This window comes from Heloderma suspectum, chromosome 13 (genome assembly GCF_057233095.1).
Source record: "Heloderma suspectum isolate Gila_16-S chromosome 13, 16-S_ref, whole genome shotgun sequence".
NCBI lineage: Eukaryota > Metazoa > Chordata > Lepidosauria > Squamata > Helodermatidae > Heloderma > Heloderma suspectum.
The window spans coordinates 32,087,960-32,110,280 of record NC_139470.1 but is presented as its reverse complement, the minus strand read 5'-3'; the positions used below and the strand labels follow the sequence as shown (position 1 = coordinate 32,110,280).

The window sequence follows — 22,321 nt, the reverse complement described above, 5'->3', positions numbered from 1 at the left end:
AGAGGCCCCGGGCCGAAGCACGGGCGCCCGCCGCCGCCCTTGGCCCTGGACGCCTCCCGGCGCGTCGCGCCGCGACCCGCGCCAGCCCCGGCCCGCATGGGACAGGTGCGGGGGGCGTCGTCCGAAACGCCCGGGCGGCGCCAGGCGGGGGAAGGCCGGGCTCGGATCCCCGCGCGGCCTCGGGGCGCCCTTGGCCCCGGCGCGCGCTCGGCCCCGCCTACCTCGCAGGGCGGTTGCGAGGGTGAAAGGGCGGCAGCGGGAGTAGACTCGCGTGTGCGGCCTCGGGCTCCTGTGAAGAAAGGCGGGGCGCCGCGGCGCCACACTTTGATGATGGCCTTTCCGCCTCAGAACCTGAAGTATCCGCCTTTAGAAACCGCGAACACCTCACTGAGAGGTTTCCCGGCAGCCTTCCCCACCTGCGGACCGGGGGATGCTGGGAGTTGCAGTCCACACATCTGGCGGGCGCCCGAGCCCCGCCTCGCGCCAAGGGCCCCCGGGCCGCACGGACCAGCTTGCGCGAAGAGGCCACGCAGGCGGCCTTCGCTGCGCCCCCTGGCGGGCAAAAGGGCTTATTTCCCTGAAGTGGAATTGAACGTAAAAGGAGCCACGGGTGGGAAGTGCTACTGCCGGCGCCTTACGATTTACTCAGACCAGATGGGCATAGTTGCTCACGTCCGCTTACTTCTCAGCTAAAGTAGCCAGTCACTGAGCACCGGTAAAGAGGACCCATGTTGTCCGAGCATCACGTGTGGGCAGCAAAGTGCTGCCTGTTTTGCCACTGGCCATTTTACCTGGCTTCATTTTGTGCATAGCTGCTGCCCTGATATTACGTGTCCTAATTGACAGCTGCATTCTCTGTTCATATAATGTTGATATATACATTGTTCTGTGCATATAACCCAGCCACCCAATAAGCATCTATCAAGCAAATTAAGGTTAGAATGTGGGCTGGAAGAAACTGTACAGATGCTTTCCTCAGATTGCCCTTGAGCGTCTTGCTCCCCACATAAGTCTCCATAAATTCCCTTTGGGGAATGTTGGGAGTTGTAGGACTTTTTTCTGCCTAAACATGAGTAGGATTGAGCCCTTAAGGTAGTAAGGGGCAGCACAGAGGAGCTGCATTGGTGCATGGATGGAGGATTCAACACCTGCCCATCACAGGTTTCTCTGAAATCTGCCTTGCTGCTAACAATAGTTGCCCACTCCCCACACAGCAGGAAGCAACCAGGAGCTTTCTCTTGCAGAGATACAACCCCAGGGCCAAGACATTTAAATCTGTTCAAGAAATTACAAATGGGAGGGTGGGTGTAGCCATTATCCAGCCAATGTTTACAAGCCATTCCTTGCATCATCCTGGCTAAGCTATGTGTCAGCATGACTAGAGTTCAAAGGTGTGTGTTACAAACCCAACTATTAGTTTTTTTAAAAAAAAATTAAAATATTTTACATTGGAGGGTTTTAAAACCAGGCCTTAAATGATTCTGCCACAAAGAATACCGATAGGACAAGACCGTTTCTCAGGGTGGTTCATTATTGCATCTCCAGATGAAATAAAACAATCGTAGTGCCAAATAAGCAGAGGTGTCATTTCTTTTGCTAGAGAGCAAGCCACAGTTCTCTTCCACTACTTTGAGGGGATGAGAAGAATCCCCTTGGAGCCAAACAGCATGCATTTTTAAAGGGCCCCATCACAAAGCTCCTGATCTTACCTGGAGGCAAGAACTGCCTGGCTGGATTTGGATAAGAGCGGGGGCCCTTCTGGCTCAGCCTCCTCTTCCCCAGTGTGGCCAGCCTCCAGATGCCACGGGGACTCACCAGCAGAGCGAGGAGGTAGAGGCCCTGCCCTTCTCCACCTTCACCTGCAACTCAGGAGGTAACACTGCCCAGGTACAAGCAAGTCCCAGTTTAAGAGCATTTGATAGCCCCCCCCCCTTATTTGTTCAATACTTTTTTAAAAGTCCCAGCAGGGTTCTTTGAAACAAAAGCTTGGTCCACAAACCGCACCATACAAAAGTATGCAAGAGTGGCCCTTCTTCTGTAAGAGAAATGCTGGAGGGGACTATGCCAAGGCAGGAAGAATGTACATTACTAGTGGAACCTGCTTTTGAGTTCCTGTTCTGGGAGTAGAAAAACATTGTTTTAAAATGGGAGTAGAAAAACATTGTTTTAAAATGGGAGTAGAAAAACATTTTGTTTTAAAACAGGAGGAGAAGGCCAGGCCAGGGAACTTTTGCCATCGGCTCCTGGGAGGACTGTTTTCTGGTGTTTGCTTGAGTTTTAATTTTTGGGGTAACATTTGTTCCTGTGTTTGAAAATGGTAAACCACCTTAAATGCCTTGACAGAAAGGTGGTATACAAATGTACTAAATAAATATAACAATGATGTAACATTTAAGAAGCTAGGATCTTTTGTTTTTACAAGGTATGATTGGGTCAGATGAGGGACTCCTGGGGATGTAACCATTTGCTTCTTTCAAATTAAGGAAAGTACTTCTCTTTCCATTATGTGTACTCATCCATTTGTGGAAATCTTTTCAAAAGCCATTTAAGTGAGTGCCCCATCACCCCCACCTCCTGAAGTAGTACGTTCCATAAATTAACGGGGCATGGTGATGTTTTTTTTGCCCTGAAACACCTTCATGGGATGACATGCATCCCAGTGCAATGACGGCAAAAGCTGACGACATGTTCCCCTCTGCAACCCCCCCCCCAAAAAAAAACAGCAGAGGATTTGCCTCGTGTTTTGACAGCACAACATTCTGCATTCCCCCCTCTCCACGTCAGCAGCCGATGATGTGGAGCAGAGAACCACAGGCTTGCAGGAGTCCTTGCAAGGCCATCTATTCCACCCCCTGCTCAATGCCAGAAATCCAGAGCTAGAGCGTCCCTGGCTGTCCAGCTTCTGCTTGAATGGCTCCAGGGAGGGGGAGCCCCCCTCTCTACTCGGCCATGGCTCCATTGTCAGACTGCTCTGATATTGAACTGAAATCTACCCTCCTGTAACGTAATCCCGCTAGACCCAGCTCTCTCTGTGGCAGCCCGTCAGTTACGAAGAGTTCCATCAAGTCCCACCCCCAGCCATCTTCTCTTCCCTAGTCTAAACATACCAGTTCTTTCAACATCTCCTTCTAGGGCTTGTTTTCCAAACCAAAGACTAAGTTTATAGCTGGTTCAAATCAGTCTACATCCCCCCTAAAATGGGTGGGCAATGAACGACCTGCATGCCTACCACCATGGCCATTTTGGCAGCCCCCACTATAGTCCCCTGCTGCTGCGGCCACTAAATTTGCTGCCACAGTGGCAAAAATGGCAGTGGTTTTGCTGGGGAATAAGATGCCCGCCTTTTGTACAAGCAGAATTGCGGTCCCAGAAGCCTGGTTCTGCTTAGGAGCAAGGCACATGCTCCTGGCAAGGTGTGAGGAGTCCCTGCAAAACTGCATTGTTGTGGTCACAGCAGCAAATTCAGCAGCAGCAGACAGCCCCAAAGCATGGTGCCCCGAACTACACCCAGGGAGCAGGGGCAGAGAAATGCAGTGCTGAGCCACCACGGCATGGCAGGCGAGCTGTGCCGGCATTAAAAAGAGGAAGGCCTGGCCACTTGGCTACTTTTTTCAGCAGCAGCCATGCATTTAGGGCAGCCTTCCCCCCCAGATGTGTTGACCTAAAAGTCCCATTATTCCTGGGGGGATGATGGGAATTTGAGTCCAACACATCTGGTTGGAGAAGGCTGATTTAGGGCAATACCTGATCTGGGCCAGCGCAAAGGAGAAAAATATTCTCTCTACTCCCTCTTTACACCACATGTACTTCAATGAAGCTGTTTTTTACCTCTCCCCTGCTGTTGGTGTCTCTGGGCTTCTCCACACCAGGCTTTTTATCCTGCAACTTTACTGGGACTTCTGCTTCTGGATTCTTTGCAGGATTAAGATCGGCTCCTTCACACACACTTCCTCTTCCCCCGCCCCATTGCCTTTATCTGCAAGTTCTGTGTGTTTCATCATACACCCCTAGATGGTGCTGCTGTTATAAAGCAACTCACCCTTTACACCGACAAATTCAAATTGCGTTTTATTAGCTCATTATTTCCATGTCAAATACAGCTGCAGAAATGCTCGGAAAGCACAGGAGAGGCCTCAGAGGGTGATGACCTCAGAGGGTGATGATGAAAAGGACCCACAAACTTCCATGAGTAGCCAATCTCGATCACAGGATAAAAGCCTCATGTGGAGAAGCCTTCTGTCCTATGCAGAAAGGCCCAGACACTTCACCTTTATTTAGGATGAGAGGTTTCAGACTGTGAATCAAGATGAATATACTTTGTGGTTAGCTGGATTTTAAAAGATAATACGTATTTTAATTTGTAACATGTGCTGAAATATTGGGAGGAGTTGAGCCAGAATTAACATTAACATGTGGACAGGAGCACTCCGATCAGGTCCTGTGAACTGGCCCCATTCCCAAGAGTGCGTGCACTGCCGTCATGACCAGCCATCCCTCGTGCTTTGCTCATTCGGCTGGCTCTGCTGCCCGCTGAACAAGAAACAAAATTCAAAGAACCGTCATCGCCTGTGGAAACAGATTTCTGATGAGGACAAGCGGCAATGGCAGTTACAGTGGCGGATACAACAGCATTAAAAATGCTCCTCGTGGGGATCTAGCGCTCTGCCTCTGCTCACACCCACACGCTCACTTCTTCCCAAGGGAACTGCTGCCCTGGGCAATCAGCACAACGTGGATGGTGGCAGCGTGGGCCGGAGGGGGAAAGCTGGGCAATCCCTGCAGCAGCCTTCCTCCTCTGCCTGGTGCTGGCCAGAGTTGGACTCCAATGCCCATCATCCCTGAGAGCTGCAGTCCAACACATCTGGAGGGGACCAGGTTGGGCAGGAAGGCTGCTCAAGAGGAGCACCAGCCACCAGGCCTTTGGAGAGCCCCCCCCCCCCCCCGAAGCCAGAGGCAAAGGCACTGTTGCTCATCTCCCTCCTCAATCTCTTCTCCAAATGCAGAAAGATGCCACTCATAACTGGGCAGCTTGTTTTCTTGACTGCATCTGAATTCTGAGAAGTTTCCCGGCCCTTTCTCACCTTTGGCCTTCTGACAAGTGCAGCTTTGATTAGATTCAGTTAATCACTTAAGCTAATAAGTTAGACTCAGTTAATAAGTTCAGTAGTCTGGAGTTGGTGTAGGTTAAACGGTGCTCTCTCATCCATTCCTTTCTCTTGAATGGGACAGATTCAGTTAGGGGCTGATGTGCCTACACTATTACTAGCTAACAGGGACTTCTACCAACAGCATGGTCTTGGATACAGGCATCCTCTTTGGGAACAAAGCTACTTCCACTTACGTACTGTAGTACAGCGGTACATATACACTCGCCTGTGGTGAGTGAAGATTCGCCCCTAGCTAGGGAGATAAAGAAGTTATTGGAAACTGGGTTTGTTATTGGAAGCTGAGGAGCTATGGGAATGCTTCGCTCTTCCCCCTCTGAATGCTGGGTTGCTACCGACAATGTACACTAGCATGCGCTGGTGGGTGGGCCAGTAACATCTGCGGACTTCTTTCCAAGACTGGATCACAAATGTTCCTGCCAGCAGGTCAGTCACGAGGATGAACCAGACGGTCCTCCAGAAATAGCCGAAATGCCTGCTTGAGTGCAAGGCTGTGCAACGCTGGGCGCTTGCGCCCAGCCATTCTGGTCGGCACAGCGGGTCTCCCTCCTCCTGTGTCACCAGGAAGGGTGAGCGCTTCAGCATGCGCTTGTGACTCCTAAAGCATCGGCCTTCAGAGGGAATCAAAAGTATGTTTAATGCCGCTACTGACAAGAAAACAAAGCCCTATTTTGTACAACAGATCCTCAAACCCCAGGCCAGCCTTCCCAAACCTCATGCCCTTCAGAGGTTGTTATTCCCAGCCAGGGAATGGTGGGAGTTGTAGTCCAACGCCTCTGGAGGGCGCCAAGTTGGAGAAAGCTGTCCTGGCAGCTGGCGGAGTGGATGTTTCCCAACAGTAATTCAAAACCAGACAGAGAACTGAGCTTCCACTGTCTGCCGTGGGCCAGTGCAGAAGAATGCAGCCACTCCCTTAAACACGGCTGGGGCGGCCGCTGGGACTGAGAGCTTCTTCGCACTCCCTTCACTCTGCCAGCCTCCTCCCGCTGGTCTTAACGATGGGAAGGAGTTATGATTAACCATGGCTAACACCAGCCAGGGGTCCAGCTGAAACAGGATTTGGAGTTGGCTTCAAATCTTGTCCCAAGAGGTGCAGCACCCTAACTGTCTTCAGGACTGCAACCCGTCGGCCGACCCCCGCTGTGCTTTCTGCTCCTAAGGCAGCTCATCGCCAAGGAAGCGGGCTGCACACGTTCCAGACAGCGTGGGCTTCCTAGAGAGCGCGGAGGGGAGGCGGTGCTTGCACAGCTTCCTCCTTGTTGTCCTCCAAGACTCCCTCCCTCCCATCTTCCTGGCATGCTACTGGCGTATCCGAGGCAATGCCAGACCAGGAGTGGGCACCGACAGCTGACCGCTAGCAGCAACTTGGGCTGGCTTGATGGCTGGCTTCTGAAGCTTCCAGGGAGTTTCCTTCTATTTCTGCAATAAGGGGACAAAGAAATGACCCAGTCAACCCTTGGCAGCATCACTTCCCATGGATGAGAACCACAGAGCAAAGAGGGCGAGCAGCAGCATCACAGCCACCCCAGCCAGTCTGCCTGTCCTGGCCAGCTGCCGTAACTGCCTGGGGGGAAGGATCCCAGGGCAGCAAGGCAGGCAGGCCAAGCAGCATCAGCTGAAACAGCCCAAGGCTCTGTTCCAGTCTTCAGAAACACTTGCCCAGGAAACGCTCAACAGTCAAACAGCCCCTATGCTTCCAGCATTAAGATGGCAATCTTACGTGCATTTACCTGGGAGTACGTCTCATTGAACCCAATGAGACTTACTTCTGAATAGACATGTTTAGGATTGCTCTGCAAGTCTAAGTGCAGGCAAACAGAATTTGGCCTTCAACAGCCACTTCCTGTAAAATGTTAACTATTTTTTCCAGCAAATTAAGGAAACAGAGTTCAACATACTAATGTTTCCTGCACCAATCTGGGCCATGCGGCTGTTGCTCTTCTCCAGCTCCAGCAGCACAGACTTTTCAAAGGCCAAAGCAGCAACTCGGCAAAAGAAATCCTTGACGTTTTCTCCTGTGGAAAGAGAGGGAGGACGGTGGTGCCTCCTCTTCCAGGGACTTCAGTGCCTCAGCCCAGAGCCACACGTGTACAGGGAGCTGCTGCATTCAGAGAATGTATCAAGTGGGGCCCTTTCTCAGGAGGGAGCATATGCTTCCGGCAGCCCCACTGTAAAGGGAGGGATCTGACTCTGACTTCCTTCCCCCTACAAAACAGAGGGTTCATGAGGGTCACCTTAGACATCTTGGAGTGAGTCTCACCGGAGCACCAAAGCACATGTGTGCAGTGCCGTTCACAGTGATCAAATGCTGCAGCCCAACAGTGGCAACGTGGCCCTTTAAATCCTGGAAGGAGGCAGCTGGGACATGCCCAAGTTCCGCTATCCCTGTGGGGCACTGCATGGCACCCTTCCATGAGCTCAACTAACCTGTTTTGGCCGAAACTGACCAGTACTCTGCCTGCATCTCATTGGCAAAATGAATGGCATCCACTTCTGTCCGCTCACATTCAGCATCCGACTGAAACACAAATGAGCCAAAGCCAAGGAACTGGTAGCTCTGTACTCTACACTTCAACCATGTGTCCTTCTCTCTCTCTCCCTCTCCCTCTCTCTCTCTCACACACACACACACACCCCCGGCACAGAGGTCATCTAACACATTTTTCCTGTAAAGAAAGAGTGGGATTCACTATGACAAACCAATAGCTTAGAAGGCATTTTTAAAGGAAGAGGCAACTGCATGGATGAATCGGGCAGTCAACAGTTATTCACTAAGGCAACTCCACAGAACCTCCGTGTACAGAGGAAAAAACTCTGGAACATCACAGCTGCTAGCAAGCGGTGGTGGCCATGTCACCTCCATGTCCTGCCTGTTAGTGCTTAGAACGGCAGGGGGTGATCTTTTTGGATCAGTGGGCACAGTTGGAATGTTGCAGGAGTGCTGTGGGTGCTCTTACAAAAGGGCTCGCATGGTGGGCTTGCCCCTTCACAAAATGGTGGGCACAGCTGGTAAGACATCTAGAACATAAAAATAAAAATCAGGAGAGGCAGGGAGTGTGGTGCCAAGAGATGTGTCCATGGGCACCACATTGGAGACCCCAGGTATAGAAGCATTTGGCTACCTAGTGTTGGAAACATAAGAATTCTCCAGCAGGATGGGCCTTTGCTTTGATCCACCAGGGCTTTCTTCACACAGAGCTTTATTCTGTGATTGAGATGGCTCCTTCACGGAAGTTTGCAGGCTCTTTACATGATGCCGTGTCCCTCCAGGGCGTCTCCTGCACTAAATGCCCTTTGCTTTGATTTTAACTAGATCGCAGATAATGAGCTATCAAATTACCCCCTTGTGTTCCGCTTGAGTTCCCTCCGTGAAAAGAGGAAAAGTGGCAAGAAGAGGGGCGAGATCAATGAAAGATAGTAGAAGACTCAGATACGAGGAGAATGAGAGGGGAAGAAGTGGGGGGAAAGGAAGCGCGTGAAAAAGGGAGTCGTGGTCCTGCATTTAAAATGGAAGCAGAAAGCCCCATTTTAAATGCAGGGTTTTAGGCTGGTGTAGAGATGCCCCAGGACAACTTAAGTTGCTCTTCTTCATGTCCTAGGTGCCATCCTCCACTGGAGGAATCCTCCTCAGAGGAGGAGCCAAAGCGCCCAGAGAGGGGGAAAAAAAGCATGGAATAGCCCAGGCCAGCAGGCCTGGAGGAGCCTGGGCCCTTGGGCGGGGGGGCGGTGTGACTGCAGGTCCATCCCTCAAGAAGAGGAGAACGCCACCTCTGAGACAAAGGCGGAGAGCCTCCCTAGCCCCAGAGAGTGGCGGCGTCTCAAGAGGCGGCCCAGAAGAACCCGTGGGAAGAGGAATGCCCATTTACAAAAGAAGGCTCTTCCTGAGTGCAGGGCTCCTTGTGGGTGGGGCTCTCCTCACAAGGCAGGCCTCTTACACAAGCCTGTGACGTGATGCAACTGATTCCTGGGTGGGGCTCTGGGAGCTCCAGCTTGTAAGTCTTCAGCTGAGACCTGCTGTTTGCTGAAACAACACCTTCCCTCGGCTCCTAGTACCTTGAAACCAGGCTTCTTGTTCGGGCTGCTCTCTCATGCTCTGAGCCCTGGCCTCCTGCGAAGACCCTGCTCCTTGGACTGTGCTTGTTCTGAAGGGCTCACCTGTGCTCAGCCTCAGCTCGGCCTCAGCTCTCTTCCTGACAAGGTGTTTCTGACCTCTGCCTGCCTTTTGACCTTGCTGTGTGGATTTGACCCAAGACTGAGCCTGGCCTGGCCTAAGCAGGGCACTGTTATTTCACAACACAGGGAAAAATGTAAGGTGTGAACTGGCCCTTATAGCAGGATGCTAACAAGAAAGAACAGCATGTCGATCCACCATAAGCAGCACTTTGACAGGGCAGAGCGGCCACCTTCACAATTCAGTTGTTCCAACTGTACCAGAGCCCACAGAGGCTACTTGTGTCGCCTGCGTTTAAGATCTTTGTTCTCCTCTTCCTGTCCACCTACCAGGATTCCCACCCTAATGTCAGTCTGTAACTGACAAGATCAAAATCCTTTTGGAGCTCATCAGCACTTTTTCAGGAGGATGAGAAGCTGATAGATTAAAATGATCTGAAGAGCCCTAGGCAAGGGCAGCTGCTGAGAAACATGCTCAACATCAAGGAAAGGGTATTTTGCCTTGTTAGGTGTTGGCTGGGCCGTGATGGCAGGGGAAAATCAGCCAGCCTGAATCTAAAGGGATAACGTCAGCTATTGGGCGGAACAGAAATGAATGAAATAAATAAAAATAAATTTGCATGCCATTTCCTAGTAGAAAGGTGGGGTATAAATGAAATTAATACAACTTGCCCCAACTTCATCACACCTTTGGGTCTACACAAGCTGCTTGCATCAAAGCAGCACTTGATCACCCAGCTGCTCACTCTTCTAACAGCAGTAGCTGTTCAGACATTCAATGGATCAAGCTCACTATGTTTCGCCTCGAATGTAATGGGGTGGTGCCCCAAGTGAATTCCTCATTAAGGTCACCAGTTTCAGAGTAACTGACTTTCCTTCTGTTCACACCTGCGAGGTGCTGCACAGTTGTAGATTATCCAGCTGTCTCTTCTGCACACACCAAGAATTCCCATATAAGGGCTGGAGTCAGAAACCAAAAAGGAGAAAGTCAGATGGGGCCAGCATCAAAATGCAAAGGACTTCAAGGGACTGGGAGGAGACTGAGCAAGCCAACTTCTCTCTTCCATGAGTGGCCACCTTGAGGAAATCCTGTACTGACAGGGCTTCGTCCAAGGTAGGATGTGGAGCAAAATGGGAACGACATCAGTGCTCAGCAGAAAAATGCTGCAAGTGCCTAGCAGTGCCTCTGCGTCGCTCGATGGCTGCTTAGGGACCTAACCCCATTCACCCAACCACCTGCCACCATGCTACGGAGGGACAGCACAGCACAGCTGCTGCTCTGAAGTCCAGCTCTTGCTGTGCAAAGAGGGCCTCCTACTCTAGCAACTGCAGGGTTAGGAGATGAGGGGCCTCTTCCAGTTCCCTGTTGGGAGGCAACATCAGCTACCCACCAGCCATCATAGAGTTACATGCAGGCTGAATGAAATAATTGTGCCCAGGAACTGTAATTTCTTAGCACTGTACAGTCCTACTGGCCACATTCAAAATAAACATCATTTGTTTTATGAGCTGCATTTTGTTATACTTACCACCAAATCTTTTTTTGTTCCAACTAGAAAGATGAAGCTGGACCCTGGATTATTCTCCCTCAATGCATCTTCTAGCCACTGTCTGAAAAACAGGAGAGAAACAGAAGAGAAGCAGGGGTGCTTTCACACTGCGTATCATAAAAGACAAACCTCGATCAGCCAGAAGAGGAGCAAAGACCAGGCTCAAGCTCACAGACTCCCACCTTGCATGTTACCCCAGCGAGCATGAGCACTTCCTTCCAGATGCCCTGCAGAAAGAGGAGCTCAGGACATCTTCTGCCTGATGGTAAAAACTCCTTGCCTGGTCCGCACTGATGCTAGGTATGGAGTGATGGTTGAGGCCCTGATCAGATGAAAGAGTCTGATTATTCCCAACGTGCAGGTCAGGATCACCAGAAGCATTTCAGCCATGTTGCAGGCTAATTGCACAGCAGGACTGATCTGCTATCGCTCTTGGTGTTAATATCTGAACTTGACTGGACAGGTGATCAAGAGACTAGCATCGCTCACAATTTTTCCCTAAGCAAACTTGTTTACAGTTCCTCCAACGTGCCACATGTTTGCCAATTTTATTCATCCTAAAATGGGCTCTTGATCTTGGGGTTCTTATGGGGTACAAAAGTAAAGTGAGTGATGGCCGGGAGGAAAGAGGTAATGAGAGGAATAAAGGGTTAGCATTACAGGAACAGCAGGAAGAGGCATAGGGTAGAGGAAATGAAAACCACAAGGAAATCAAGAGGAAGATGAATACACACCATATGTTCTCCCCTTTTGAAAAATATTGTCTACTGTGCCAGTCCCCTAGGAGATGAGCTTGCTGTCCACCAAAGCTAGTTAATGATTCAGCCAACCCTACCATTTCAGACAGAGAGCAGTGGTGCAGACAAAGATGCAATGTCCAGCAACACACACAGGCTAAATGGAAATGAGGCAAGGGAACAACACAGAATTGTCTGCCACTAATCTCACACTGTGAGATCAGTAGAGTTAATTCTGTGTTACAAGAAGATGAGCAAATGAAGACCTCCACACTTCACAGTTTAACAAATAGAGCTGATACCTAACACCCTCCCCCCACCCCCACTCAATAAAAAACATATAGTGGAGCACGTTAAGGAATGGGCTTTATTCCAGACACCAGCAGAGCCAGAAGATCCTATAAAACAAGCCTCAGCTGCAATCCACTTAAGTCCTGCTAGAGGCATTAAGCCTCACTACTTCAGAGGAACAAGCTGTCTAGGTCATCATAGCTCAGGGGCTATAGCCATTGCTTCCTTTCCTGTTTTGTCCCTAACAAATCTGTTACCAGCTCAATGCTACAGGAGGGAACGTTTCATAAAGTAAAGCTTCCCCTTTGAAAGTTAAGAACATAAGAGGAGCTTTGGTGGACCAGACCAGGGGTGGGTGGGTATGGATCTAGTCCAGCTTTACAGCAGTCACTGGCCAGGTCCTTCTTGGAAACCCCCAAGCAGTATAGAAAGGTTAACAGCCCACCCTTACTTGTGCCACCCTCCCACCCATATTCAGAGGGATACTGCCCCTCAACCTGGAGGTTCCCCTACATAAGTCAGTCTAATTCCATAGTTCTTGAGATAGTTTTTGCAGGACAGAGTTGTGATGACTTACTTGGTGTGCTCCAAAGTCTGGATATCAGCCAAATCAAAGACTGTTATAATTACTGCAATGGAAGCAAGACCGTATTATACAAAGTTCTAGGAGACAGTTGAATAGAGGAGTCTTTTTAGTTTAACTCAGCAGATATCAAAGAATAACATGGGGAGGGCAAGTGAGAGGGAAGGTGTCACTTTATATGCTAGTGTCAGGGTGGACACTGAGCCCACAGAACCTCAGAGCAGTTCTGATTCTGAGGAGGAACAGCCATCCATGGGAGAGGAGTGTGCTCATCCCTCCCAGGCCCTGCAGCTGGCAGAGATTCCTCCTCCCAGCATTCCAGACATAGATAGCGCTCCTGGGAGTGAAGGAGCACGGGAGGAGGGCTGGCTGGATGCTCGACGCAGACGCAAAGAGCAACGAGCTATGGAGGGTGCGGAAAGGAGGCGTAGCGCCCGTTTGGCACGCAAGCAACGGTCGCATCCAGAGGACCCAAGGGAAAAGGGGAGGGACTCTCCCTAGCCCATAAGTTCAAGGTCTGCAAGTGATTCTTGTTCAAACGGGGACCAACTGTTTCCAACCCAGGGGCATAGGTTACTCTGCTGTTCATAGCTTAGTTGCTGGTGATAGAGTTATTAAGTTGTAAAAGGAATAAAGGCTTGAAAAGAATCCTTTGTCTGTGTCTGGAGTTGGCTACTGGAGTAGACTGAAAGAGGCCGACTAGGGCCCCCGACAGCTAGTAGCTGGAACTGATGGGGAAGTAGCTCTTGACTTACTTTCTGCTCCTCTGTAGTAAGCAGATGCAATGCACTTGAACTTTTCTTGACCAGCTGTATCCCATCTGGGAAAAGGCAAAATAGGACCATCAAGTTAGCCATAACTAGTGCAACCTAAGCAAACCCACCGATGAAGCAAAAGACTGGTACAAGCTGAAGAAGACTGTGATACTACTGGAGACAGGGCCATCTGGAATGATTTACAAATGGGGAGGTCTTCTCTCACCCAATAACAACAACAACATAAAAATGACTACACGTAATCCTTAGTTTTTATTTCCTTTAAAAAACACACAGAGTGCAATGGCACCTAAAATCTAATATTGTGCATTCCCCCCTCAGTTTATAGACGTGGTTTTATCTAAAAACGTGTTAGCTCAGATTAAATAAAAATAACACTTCAGCATTTCCTGCAGTTCGGACACAGATTGCTCTTCTGCTTCATAGCATGGAGATCTGCATGTCTTACAAAGAAATCAGAGATAACTTACACTTTAATAAACAAAAGACACTACTCATCATTTGCTATCAAAAACCATATTTAATATTTTCTTTTTCATCCAGCAACACATAAAATAGGCTCAAAAATACAAAACTGTCTTTCAACATTTAGCTGATTAAAATTTGCCCCATGGATTAAAATTAGCATCTACTGATTAATCAACTAACGCTGTGCACCATGATCATTAGCATGCATACTCAGAAGTAAGTCCCAGCAATGTCAATGGGTCTTACTCTCAAATACGTTGCAGCCTTACAGATATGAAGGCAGGCCTGACTAGGCCTCTTGAGTAGTTTGGTTCAAGCAACCAACCAAGGCGCCTGATTTTTTTTTTTTTTTTTTGGGGGGGGGGGGGGTCTGACTGACTATGAGAAGGTAATTGTAAGCAAGAAATTCCTGTCTGCCGAAGTATCTCATCCCTAAAGATAAGAAGGCAGCTGTGCTGATAAGACTGTTGCTGAGCTACATTAGCTCTTGAGCATGCACAGTATATTTTCTTTGTTCTCCAACTTTCAGTCTGAATAAAAGCATCCTGTTTCTTTTTTTTTGGTGAGACAGTGTTGACTGTGTCTCCCTCAGCTATGATGTGCTTTAATAAATTTCTGACTGTTCAACTAATCTGCCTTAGATATTTCCTTAACACAGCTCAAACTTATGTACATTTACCTGGAGGTTACATTATGTTAGTGGAACTTACCTGGAGGTACATGTGCACAGAATTGCAGGCTTAGTCGATTAAACAACAAATGAAACTGATTAAGGGTGCTTCCAGGTGGAGGGCTCCAAGCACTACCAAACAGAAGCCATTGTGCAGTTCGTCCATCTTTTTCTCCTCAACAGATTTCCATTGTAAGAAAAAAGACAGAAGAAGTGGGGAGAAAACATGGGAAGGATACAAGTGGAAGACAATGATGTCTGGAGCCCCTGAAAAAATCCTGTGAATGAGGCAGGATGGTAGTGTGATAAAAGCCTCATCTTGAAGACCTTTAGGCTGCGATCCCATGCAGACTTATAGAATCATAGAATAGTAGGGTTGGAAGGGGCCTACAAGGCCATCACGTCCAACCCCCTACTCAATGCAGGAATCCAAGTCAGAGCATCCCTGACAGGTGGCTGTCCAGCCTCGTCTTGAATGCCTCCAGCGTGGGAGAGCCCACCACCTCCCTAGGTCATGGGTTCCATTGTCGTATTGCTCTAACAGGAAGTTTATTTATTTATTTATTTATTTCATTTCTATTCCGCCCAATAGCCGAAGCTCTCTGGGCGGTTCACAAAAATTAAAACCAAACACACAATAAAACAATTTAAAATATATAGAACATTAAAACCACAATATAACAATACAACCACAATAAAATCTAGCAGCAGTGCAGGAGTTTAAAATACAGATTTAAAACAGCAAAGATAAAAATTTAGAAAGCTAAAATGCCTGGAAAAAGAAAAAGGTCTTCACCTGGCGCCGAAAGGAAGTTTTTCCTGATGTTCAGCCGGAATCTGGCTTCCTGTAACTTGAGCACCTTATTCCGTGTCCTGCACTCTGGGATGATCAAGAAGAGATCCTGGCCTTCCTCTCTGTGACAACCTTTCAAGGACTTGAAGAGCGCTATCATATCTCCCCTCAGTCTTCTCTTCTCAAGGCTAAACATGCCCAGTTCTTTCAGTCTCTCTTTATAGGGCTTTGTTTTCAGTCCTCTGATCATCTTTGTTGCCCTCCTCTGAACCCTCTCCAGTTTGTCTGCATCCTTCTTAAAGTGTGGTGCCCAGAACTGGACACAGTACTCCAGATGAGGCTGAGTAGAGGGGAACTAGTACTTCTCGGGATTTGGAAGCGATGCTTCTATTAATACAGCCAAAAAGAGCATTAGCCTTTTTTGCAGCCACATCACATGGTTGGCTCATATTCAGCTTGTGATCGACAACAGTTCCAAGATCTTTCTCGCTTGTAGTGTTGTTGAGCCACGTATCCCCCATCTTGTAACTGTGCATTTGGTTTCTTTTTCCTAGGTGCAGAACTTAGCATTGATCCCAATTAAATGTCATTCTGTTGTTTTCTGCCCAGCACTCCAGTCTATCCAAATCCCTTTGAACTTTGTTTCTGTCTTCCAAAGTATTAGCTATCCCACCCAATTTTGTGACATCTGCAATTTTGTGACATCCCCTGCACCTCCTCCTCCAAGTCATTAATACAAATATTGAAGAGCACTGGGCCCAGGACTGAGCCCTGCGGTACCCCACTCGTTACCTCTCCCTAGTTTGAGAAGGTCCCATTGATAAGCACTCTTTGAGTCCGATTCTGTAGCCAACTGTGGATCCACCGGATCGTTGTTTCATCTAGCCCACTTTGAGCTAGTTTGCTCATCAGGAGATCATGGGGCACTTTGTCGAAAGCTTTGCTGAAGTCGAGGTATATGATGTCTACAGCATTCCCACGGTCTACAAGGGAGGTTACTTGATCAACAAATGAGATCAGATTTGTCTGGCAGGACTTGTTTTTGACAAATCCATGTTGGCTTCGAGTAATCACGACATTGTTTTCAAGGTGCTTCCAGGTGGAAGTAAACTTCTCTTAAACCCCATTACAACACTGAAATCTTGAAAGTAAGTCCCATTGAATTCAGTGGCCTTAACTTCTACATAAACACTCACAAGATCACAAGATTTCACAACTGGTATAAAGTCCGTTTCCCAAAATGATCTGTTTCTGAAGAGCTCAGTCATGATGGCTTTTATAAACATGCAGTTTGTGTTTCATATTTGTGTTGGCAACACCCTAGCACCTTGTCTCATGTTTCTTCTGTTCTAGGAAACGCTGCATGAGCAGGGGGCTTGTGGCAGCGAGGAGCAAGAGGTACATTAGGCCACGTGCCATTGTTGGCACTGAAGTTCATTGACTTGCGTGTCCTCAACCTTAATCGAATCAAAAGGGGCAAATGTTGCCCTGCTGCAATATGCAAAGATTGGGAACTTGGATAGGTGCAAATGCCTTCCTGGCTACCAAGTCGCCAGACAACTAGCAAAGGTACTGTCAAGCCTTCCCCTGATGCCACATTCTCAGAGGAAGAATCTGATTCAGAGACAGAAGGATCTGATTTAGGGCCTAGTCAAGGTATGGAATGTCAGGGTTCTGGGAATTTGTCTCTGCCTGGTGTCAGAAGACTGCACTAAGGGGGAGGCAGCGACTCCTTCTCAACTACAGCCAGAGCTAGCCTGGGGAAAAGCGCCTGAGTCGCCACAGCCCGAGGAACATTCTTCGATAAGCGGCCAAGAAGCAGACTTGGCCAAGGAAAAGGTATGCCTAAGGCTGTCTCCTAGGCAACATCCATGACTGAAAAGGCAAGAGGAAAGACAAGAGTTCTTGACTCCAGGCTAAGTTTTCACACAGGGCTAGACCGACAAGCAAGGAACTCTAGTCGCCCCGCTCCCATATAAAAGCAGATGCAGAGGCAAAAGAGGTTTGTGGGTAGAATACTGCTGGTAAGAAGATATTCCTTTGCTTGGATTACTCTTGAACCCCGCACTAATGCATGCCTTGAATCCTATGCCTTTGGACCTTGTCTAGGAATATGCCACTGAACTTTAAGACCCTGTTTCTGGCTCCTGTTTGGATTATCTGAGTTTATTTGAACTGGGGCTCACTAACAAGAGTCCATGAACTCTTGCGAGGGTGCCCGGGCTGGTGTCCTGCTGTAATAAAGAAGTTTGCTATTTCTTTAACACAAGCTTGGTTGCTGGTGTTTCAAGGGAGCCGGGCCTGAAAGGTACTTGTAAACTAGCAAGTCCAGAGTCTTGGCAGGAAACATGGTCCAGTCCTGAAGCATTCTCAACTCCAAATAATCAGCAAGCTAGAGCACCACCTGGGCATCCTCGTGGCTCTGTATTTCTTCCCTCTGTTCTGTATACCTCTACCTATCTCTTGGAAACATGGTTTTTGTAAAAAAAAGAAGTTGACTTTGATTCAGTCAAGTAGTGAGGAACTTCTCTGAAGTTTCCTTTCATTGCCCCAGAGTCAAGCTATTTGTCCCTTTGTTCAACCCCATCCTGAGACCACCCAAAAGGCATCACTCTTTTGTGCTCCCATTTTGGAGTCTATAATGCCCATTGAGTTTGGGCAGTTTTGGGACCCAGCATGGATAGACTCTCAGCCCATATCCTGTGATTCTTCCTATCACTCTTCCTCTCCTGCTCTGGGTTGCATACCCAGATAAAGTGTCAACCCCTTGCAGAGCACCCATACCTTCCCAGCCCCCTACCATGCTGTGGTGCAACCCAGTCACACTGTGAGCTCAGTCCTTCTGCCTGGGGTGCCCGCGAACCTCCCGTCCTGAGTACACAGCTGCAGTCTTGGGGCTGCTGACCTTCTGCAGGCCTCTCAGAATCTGAGGGAGCTGTGACTCACAGTGGGTTTTCATGACTTGCTGACTCTAATCCCAGTGGCTTATTCAGTGGGCAGGCCAAGAGTCCCTAGGGGAGCCTTCCCCAATCTGGTGCTGTTCAGATGCGTTGGACTGCAACTCCCATCATTCCCAGCCAGCATGGCCAATGGCTATGTACCAGTATAATGATGCAAGTTGCAGTCCAACACATCCAGAGGGCATCAGGTTGGGGGAGGCTCCCCTAGGGAATAGCGTTGAGGAATTTTCAGGTCTCAAGCCAAGTACAGCCACAAACCCCACTCCCTGCTAGTGCCCCTTCCTGGCCTCCTTCTTTAAGGCTCCCTTGCCTCTCTCTGTGTCTGTTAGCTCCCTCAGACTACTCAGGGTCCAAGGAGAGACCTCATTTTTAGGCCCTCCATTCCAAAGTCTATTTTTGCAACCAGACTGGGTTTGGCTCCAACATCCATAATAATGGCTTAGCCAGCCACTCAGTGTCCCCCATCATTGCCTGAGTTTGAACCTGTTCAGTGGCATAATCCTAGGCAACCACGATATATCAGATCCAGGTGGATGTCTGGCCCATTTTGAACTTGAGCCTGTAGACCTGAGGGTAGCCCTTGCCTGCTGGGAGTTTCCAAGTACCCATGACTAACCTCTTCTTCCAAAAATCACTGTAAATCTGCCCATTTGGCCCCTCGCATGGCCCACCCTGTGCCATTTAAGCTCAAGGAAACCCCTGTTGTGTATTGCCCCCTATGCCCTACCACCCTCCTGGCTCGTTTGTTGGTGAACTCTTAATTCCTCAGGTCTATCTTTCTCTATCTCTATTACTGCTGGTGGATTTAGTCCGCTGGTCTAGTCCCAGGGGGCTGGTATATTAATCTAACTTTCTTCCTTCTGTAAATATTTATGGTAAAATAAATGTATTTCCTTGCAAACTTTGTCAGTCAGCTAATGTCTCCATTTTGTTGGACCACAATGTATGATCTGCTGTGTGTACACCACACCTCTTTTTCCAGGTTCACTGGGCACACGTGTACACTCAGTACATTCTGGAATGGAACAATGACATTTCAGCCAGAGGTGGTTTTGATACGATTAATTAAAGCTTGTTCTTGTTCTGTTAAAACATTCCATGTGTGAAGGGAGGATGGAACAGTGCTGTATTCCAACTTACATCTGAAGATTATATGGGACTCCAGCTATCTCAAAGCGCTCAATTTCAAAATCCACTCCAATGGTTGCCTTGTAATCTCGGTTAAAAGCATCTTTACAAAACCTACAATGGAAAAAAAAATGACTGAGATGACATTTTGGGCTTTTCTACATGAGGCTGTTAATTCTCTGCATCCACTTTCAGTTTCATTGCAGATTTGAGATCTGAGCACTACACAACAAGCATTTCCTTTTCTGCTATATAACCTCTGGGTGGCACTGTGATATAGCGGAATAACGCAAATTCGCAAATTAAAACAGTTTCTTCCCCTTCCCAAAATAATACCCCATTTTCCCTGCTCTAAAAAAACTTGCCCAAAGCGCTGTTTGAAAACAGAAGTGAAACTGGAGGGTCACAATGTCGTAAACAACCATGAGTAGGGAATGACAAGTGCACAATAAATGCCTCAGGTAAAAAAGCTCTTTGGCTCTATAAAGAAGGGGATCCTTTTCAAAGGCTGCAATCCTATACAACACTTACTTAAGTCCCATTAAACTCAGTCAGGCTTACTTCTGAGTAGGTGCATAGGACTGAGCTATAAATGTTGTACTAGGGAGAAGGAGAGAGAGAGAGACAAATTGATCTAGGAACTGATTATTATTTTCATGTGTTCATTTAATGAAAACATGAGCAAAGTTAAAATTCCTATTGGCTATAAAAAAAACAACAACCATGAAAGCATCCTTACTGGCAACAGAGCAAGCCTGTTTTGAGGGATTTGGGCTTAGATACCTGTACGGAGGACAGGGACACATCAAACATTGATAGACTATATTCAGCGTTCTAATATTTAAGAAACATGTGTCCTGAGTGTTAGTGTTTTGTCCCCTTCAAAGGAAGAGGATTTGGGCTGAGAGACCAAGCCAAGTGTGGGTACAGGGAGACTAAGCTGTAAGCGAGCACAATAGGTGAGGCAGCAGAATGGGTTTACTATGTATGTGGTGCAGAAGTTAAATCCAGGTACCTTAGCTTGCAATTTCCATAGTTTTGGGTACATGAGTGAATTGATAAGTGACTTAATTCTTCTCTTAAATTGAAGGTTATTAGAATATTTTAAAGTATTACCAATATGCTTTTGAGAGAAAGTCCAGTTTTCAAGCTATGTGGTTAAACATGCATCTAAAAGCCTTTCTGAGGGTGGGGGCACAGAAACATGTTTTTTATCTATAGAAAGGATTTCCTCCATCCATCACATGGATCAGGAGTGGCATGAGTACATTGCTTGTAGTAAATAGGAGTGTTTCCTCCAACCTGGTCCTTGTGAAGGAGTCGTAAGATGGTGCAAGACCTTGCACCATCTTAGGACCCCTTCAACAAATGGTAACTAACACTTGTGAATTTATAGAAATGTAAACTGGTCAGCTGGAAAAGCCTTATAAACTGTGGCTAACTGCTGCACTTTAGGCTGAAAATGTGCAGTTTTTACTATGTGTTGAAACTCACTGTACCTGTTGATGAGACTTGTTTTTCCAACATAGAGGTCTCCCACCACAACAACTTTGGATATTTTTAGCCTGTAACATACATTTTCACATTAGACAATGCCATCAACATTGAAAAGCCACAGTATGGTAATACCTTTATTAGGACCAGCTAAAATATTACAAAGTCGTGAGCAAGCTTCAGAACTCTTCTCCAGGCTGGATGTTAAGCAAAAGAAGTGAGGTGGGAAGACAGAGGCAGTGCAGCTGGTAACCAAAGATGGAGCGGGGGGGGGGGGGGAACCAGTAGCAGCAGTAGTTCAGGAGGTGTTGAGCAAGCTTAACTAAGTGGGACTCCGCTAGGTGCAAAACAAGGCAGGGTGGAGAGAAGAAGAATATAGTACTGCTTCAGTTGCAAGTACTTAGACTTAGTTACAATAGGATATGCTGAGCTGTGGGTTCTGCGAAAGGGATCACCAAAAAAATCTTGCTTCTTAGAAACAGCAGAATATTCCAAACATGACTGAAAGCCCTAGTAGCCCACAGCCACCAAGACTGGGGAGAGAAAGCAAGGCAGAGTGAAAAGGCTGAGAAAATGAGTCTCTATAAATATTTGTTATAATGTGAAGCTTTGTTTCTCCTTAATGTAGACTCACCCAGCAGTACCAATGTTCCGTCGCTGACAGGCATTTCTCACTTGCGCGTGAAAGTGATCTTTGAACTGGAGACAGGCCTCAGGTGTATACCACTGCAGGCAGAGAGACAGATAGACAGAGAGTGAGCAGGTGTCTGGCTCTCTCAGAGATGATACCTATTGCCCCATCAGCTCACCATGCCAAGCCATTACGGCAAGGTTGCCAGGCCCACAGGTCTATCGTGGGCTCTTTTTGAGGGAATGTCCCATATTGTCAGGGAGCCAGCAATGTGGAGAGAGATGGAAAGTTAACTTACTTTGGGGAAGCGTGCGATAATTCTGTCTCTGCTCACCGGCGGTGTAACATGCAGGAGGGTGGCCTTCATTGCCCAAATTCAGCTTGTGTTGCAAAGTATGAAATATATACATCAGAAAGAAGCAACCTGGGGTGAAATATAGAAGAACAATACTTGGCACTTGTCTTTCTGCAATTCTTACTGGTGCCCTGTAAGATTTTATCTCTATGCCCTATCATCTCTGTAAGGCTGATGGAAAAGCTGAGCACAAAAATATGGCTTGCATAAGGCTAACTCATGAGTTCATGGCACAGGCAAGACTTGAACTGGGCACCTCCTGATTTACAGCTCAGTCGTGGCTTGACCACTGCTACACTGGCACTTCGAGAGCGCAAAAGGATGGAAAAACTAAAACTCATTCACTTGGGGGCGGGGGAATCTAGCCCACCTAATCCCACATGCTCAAGTCAATAGAATGTTTATCAATATTCAGGCTAAGAAGAGCAACTGTGTGTTCATCTCTGTGGTCCTCTGAAAGAGGTTGTACTTTAGTGATTCTGCTAGAGAATTCTGGGGAGGGGGCATGCCTTGATACACCCTTATAGCCAGGGGTGGGCAGCCTGCGGCC

General features: G+C 47.9%; 1 protein-coding gene across 9 annotated transcripts in view; it reads right to left on the bottom strand.

Annotated features, from left to right (window-relative positions):
* Positions 1-4,044: 4,044 nt before the first annotated feature.
* The window catches only part of RAB36 (RAB36, member RAS oncogene family), a 40,214-nt gene continuing 21,937 nt past the window's right edge, over positions 4,045-22,321 (bottom strand). For 5 of the 9 annotated variants that reach the window (XM_084819922.1, XM_084819920.1, XM_084819917.1 and 2 more), the window contains 10 exons: positions 21,715-21,840; positions 21,420-21,511; positions 20,791-20,856; positions 19,304-19,405; positions 13,252-13,316; positions 12,491-12,542; positions 10,865-10,946; positions 7,593-7,683; positions 7,064-7,180; positions 4,045-6,584 (listed from right to left, as the gene is read on the bottom strand). In XM_084819922.1, the coding sequence (XP_084676048.1) occupies positions 6,520-6,584; positions 7,064-7,180; positions 7,593-7,683; positions 10,865-10,946; positions 12,491-12,542; positions 13,252-13,316; positions 19,304-19,405; positions 20,791-20,856; positions 21,420-21,511; positions 21,715-21,783 (801 nt within the window). In that variant the 5' untranslated portion in view covers positions 21,784-21,840 and the 3' untranslated portion in view covers positions 4,045-6,519. The remainder of the gene's footprint in view (positions 6,585-7,063; positions 7,181-7,592; positions 7,684-10,864; positions 10,947-12,490; positions 12,543-13,251; positions 13,317-19,303; positions 19,406-20,790; positions 20,857-21,419; positions 21,512-21,714; positions 21,841-22,321) is intronic. The other 4 variants (XM_084819926.1, XM_084819925.1, XM_084819923.1 and 1 more) reach the window with 3 other exon arrangements.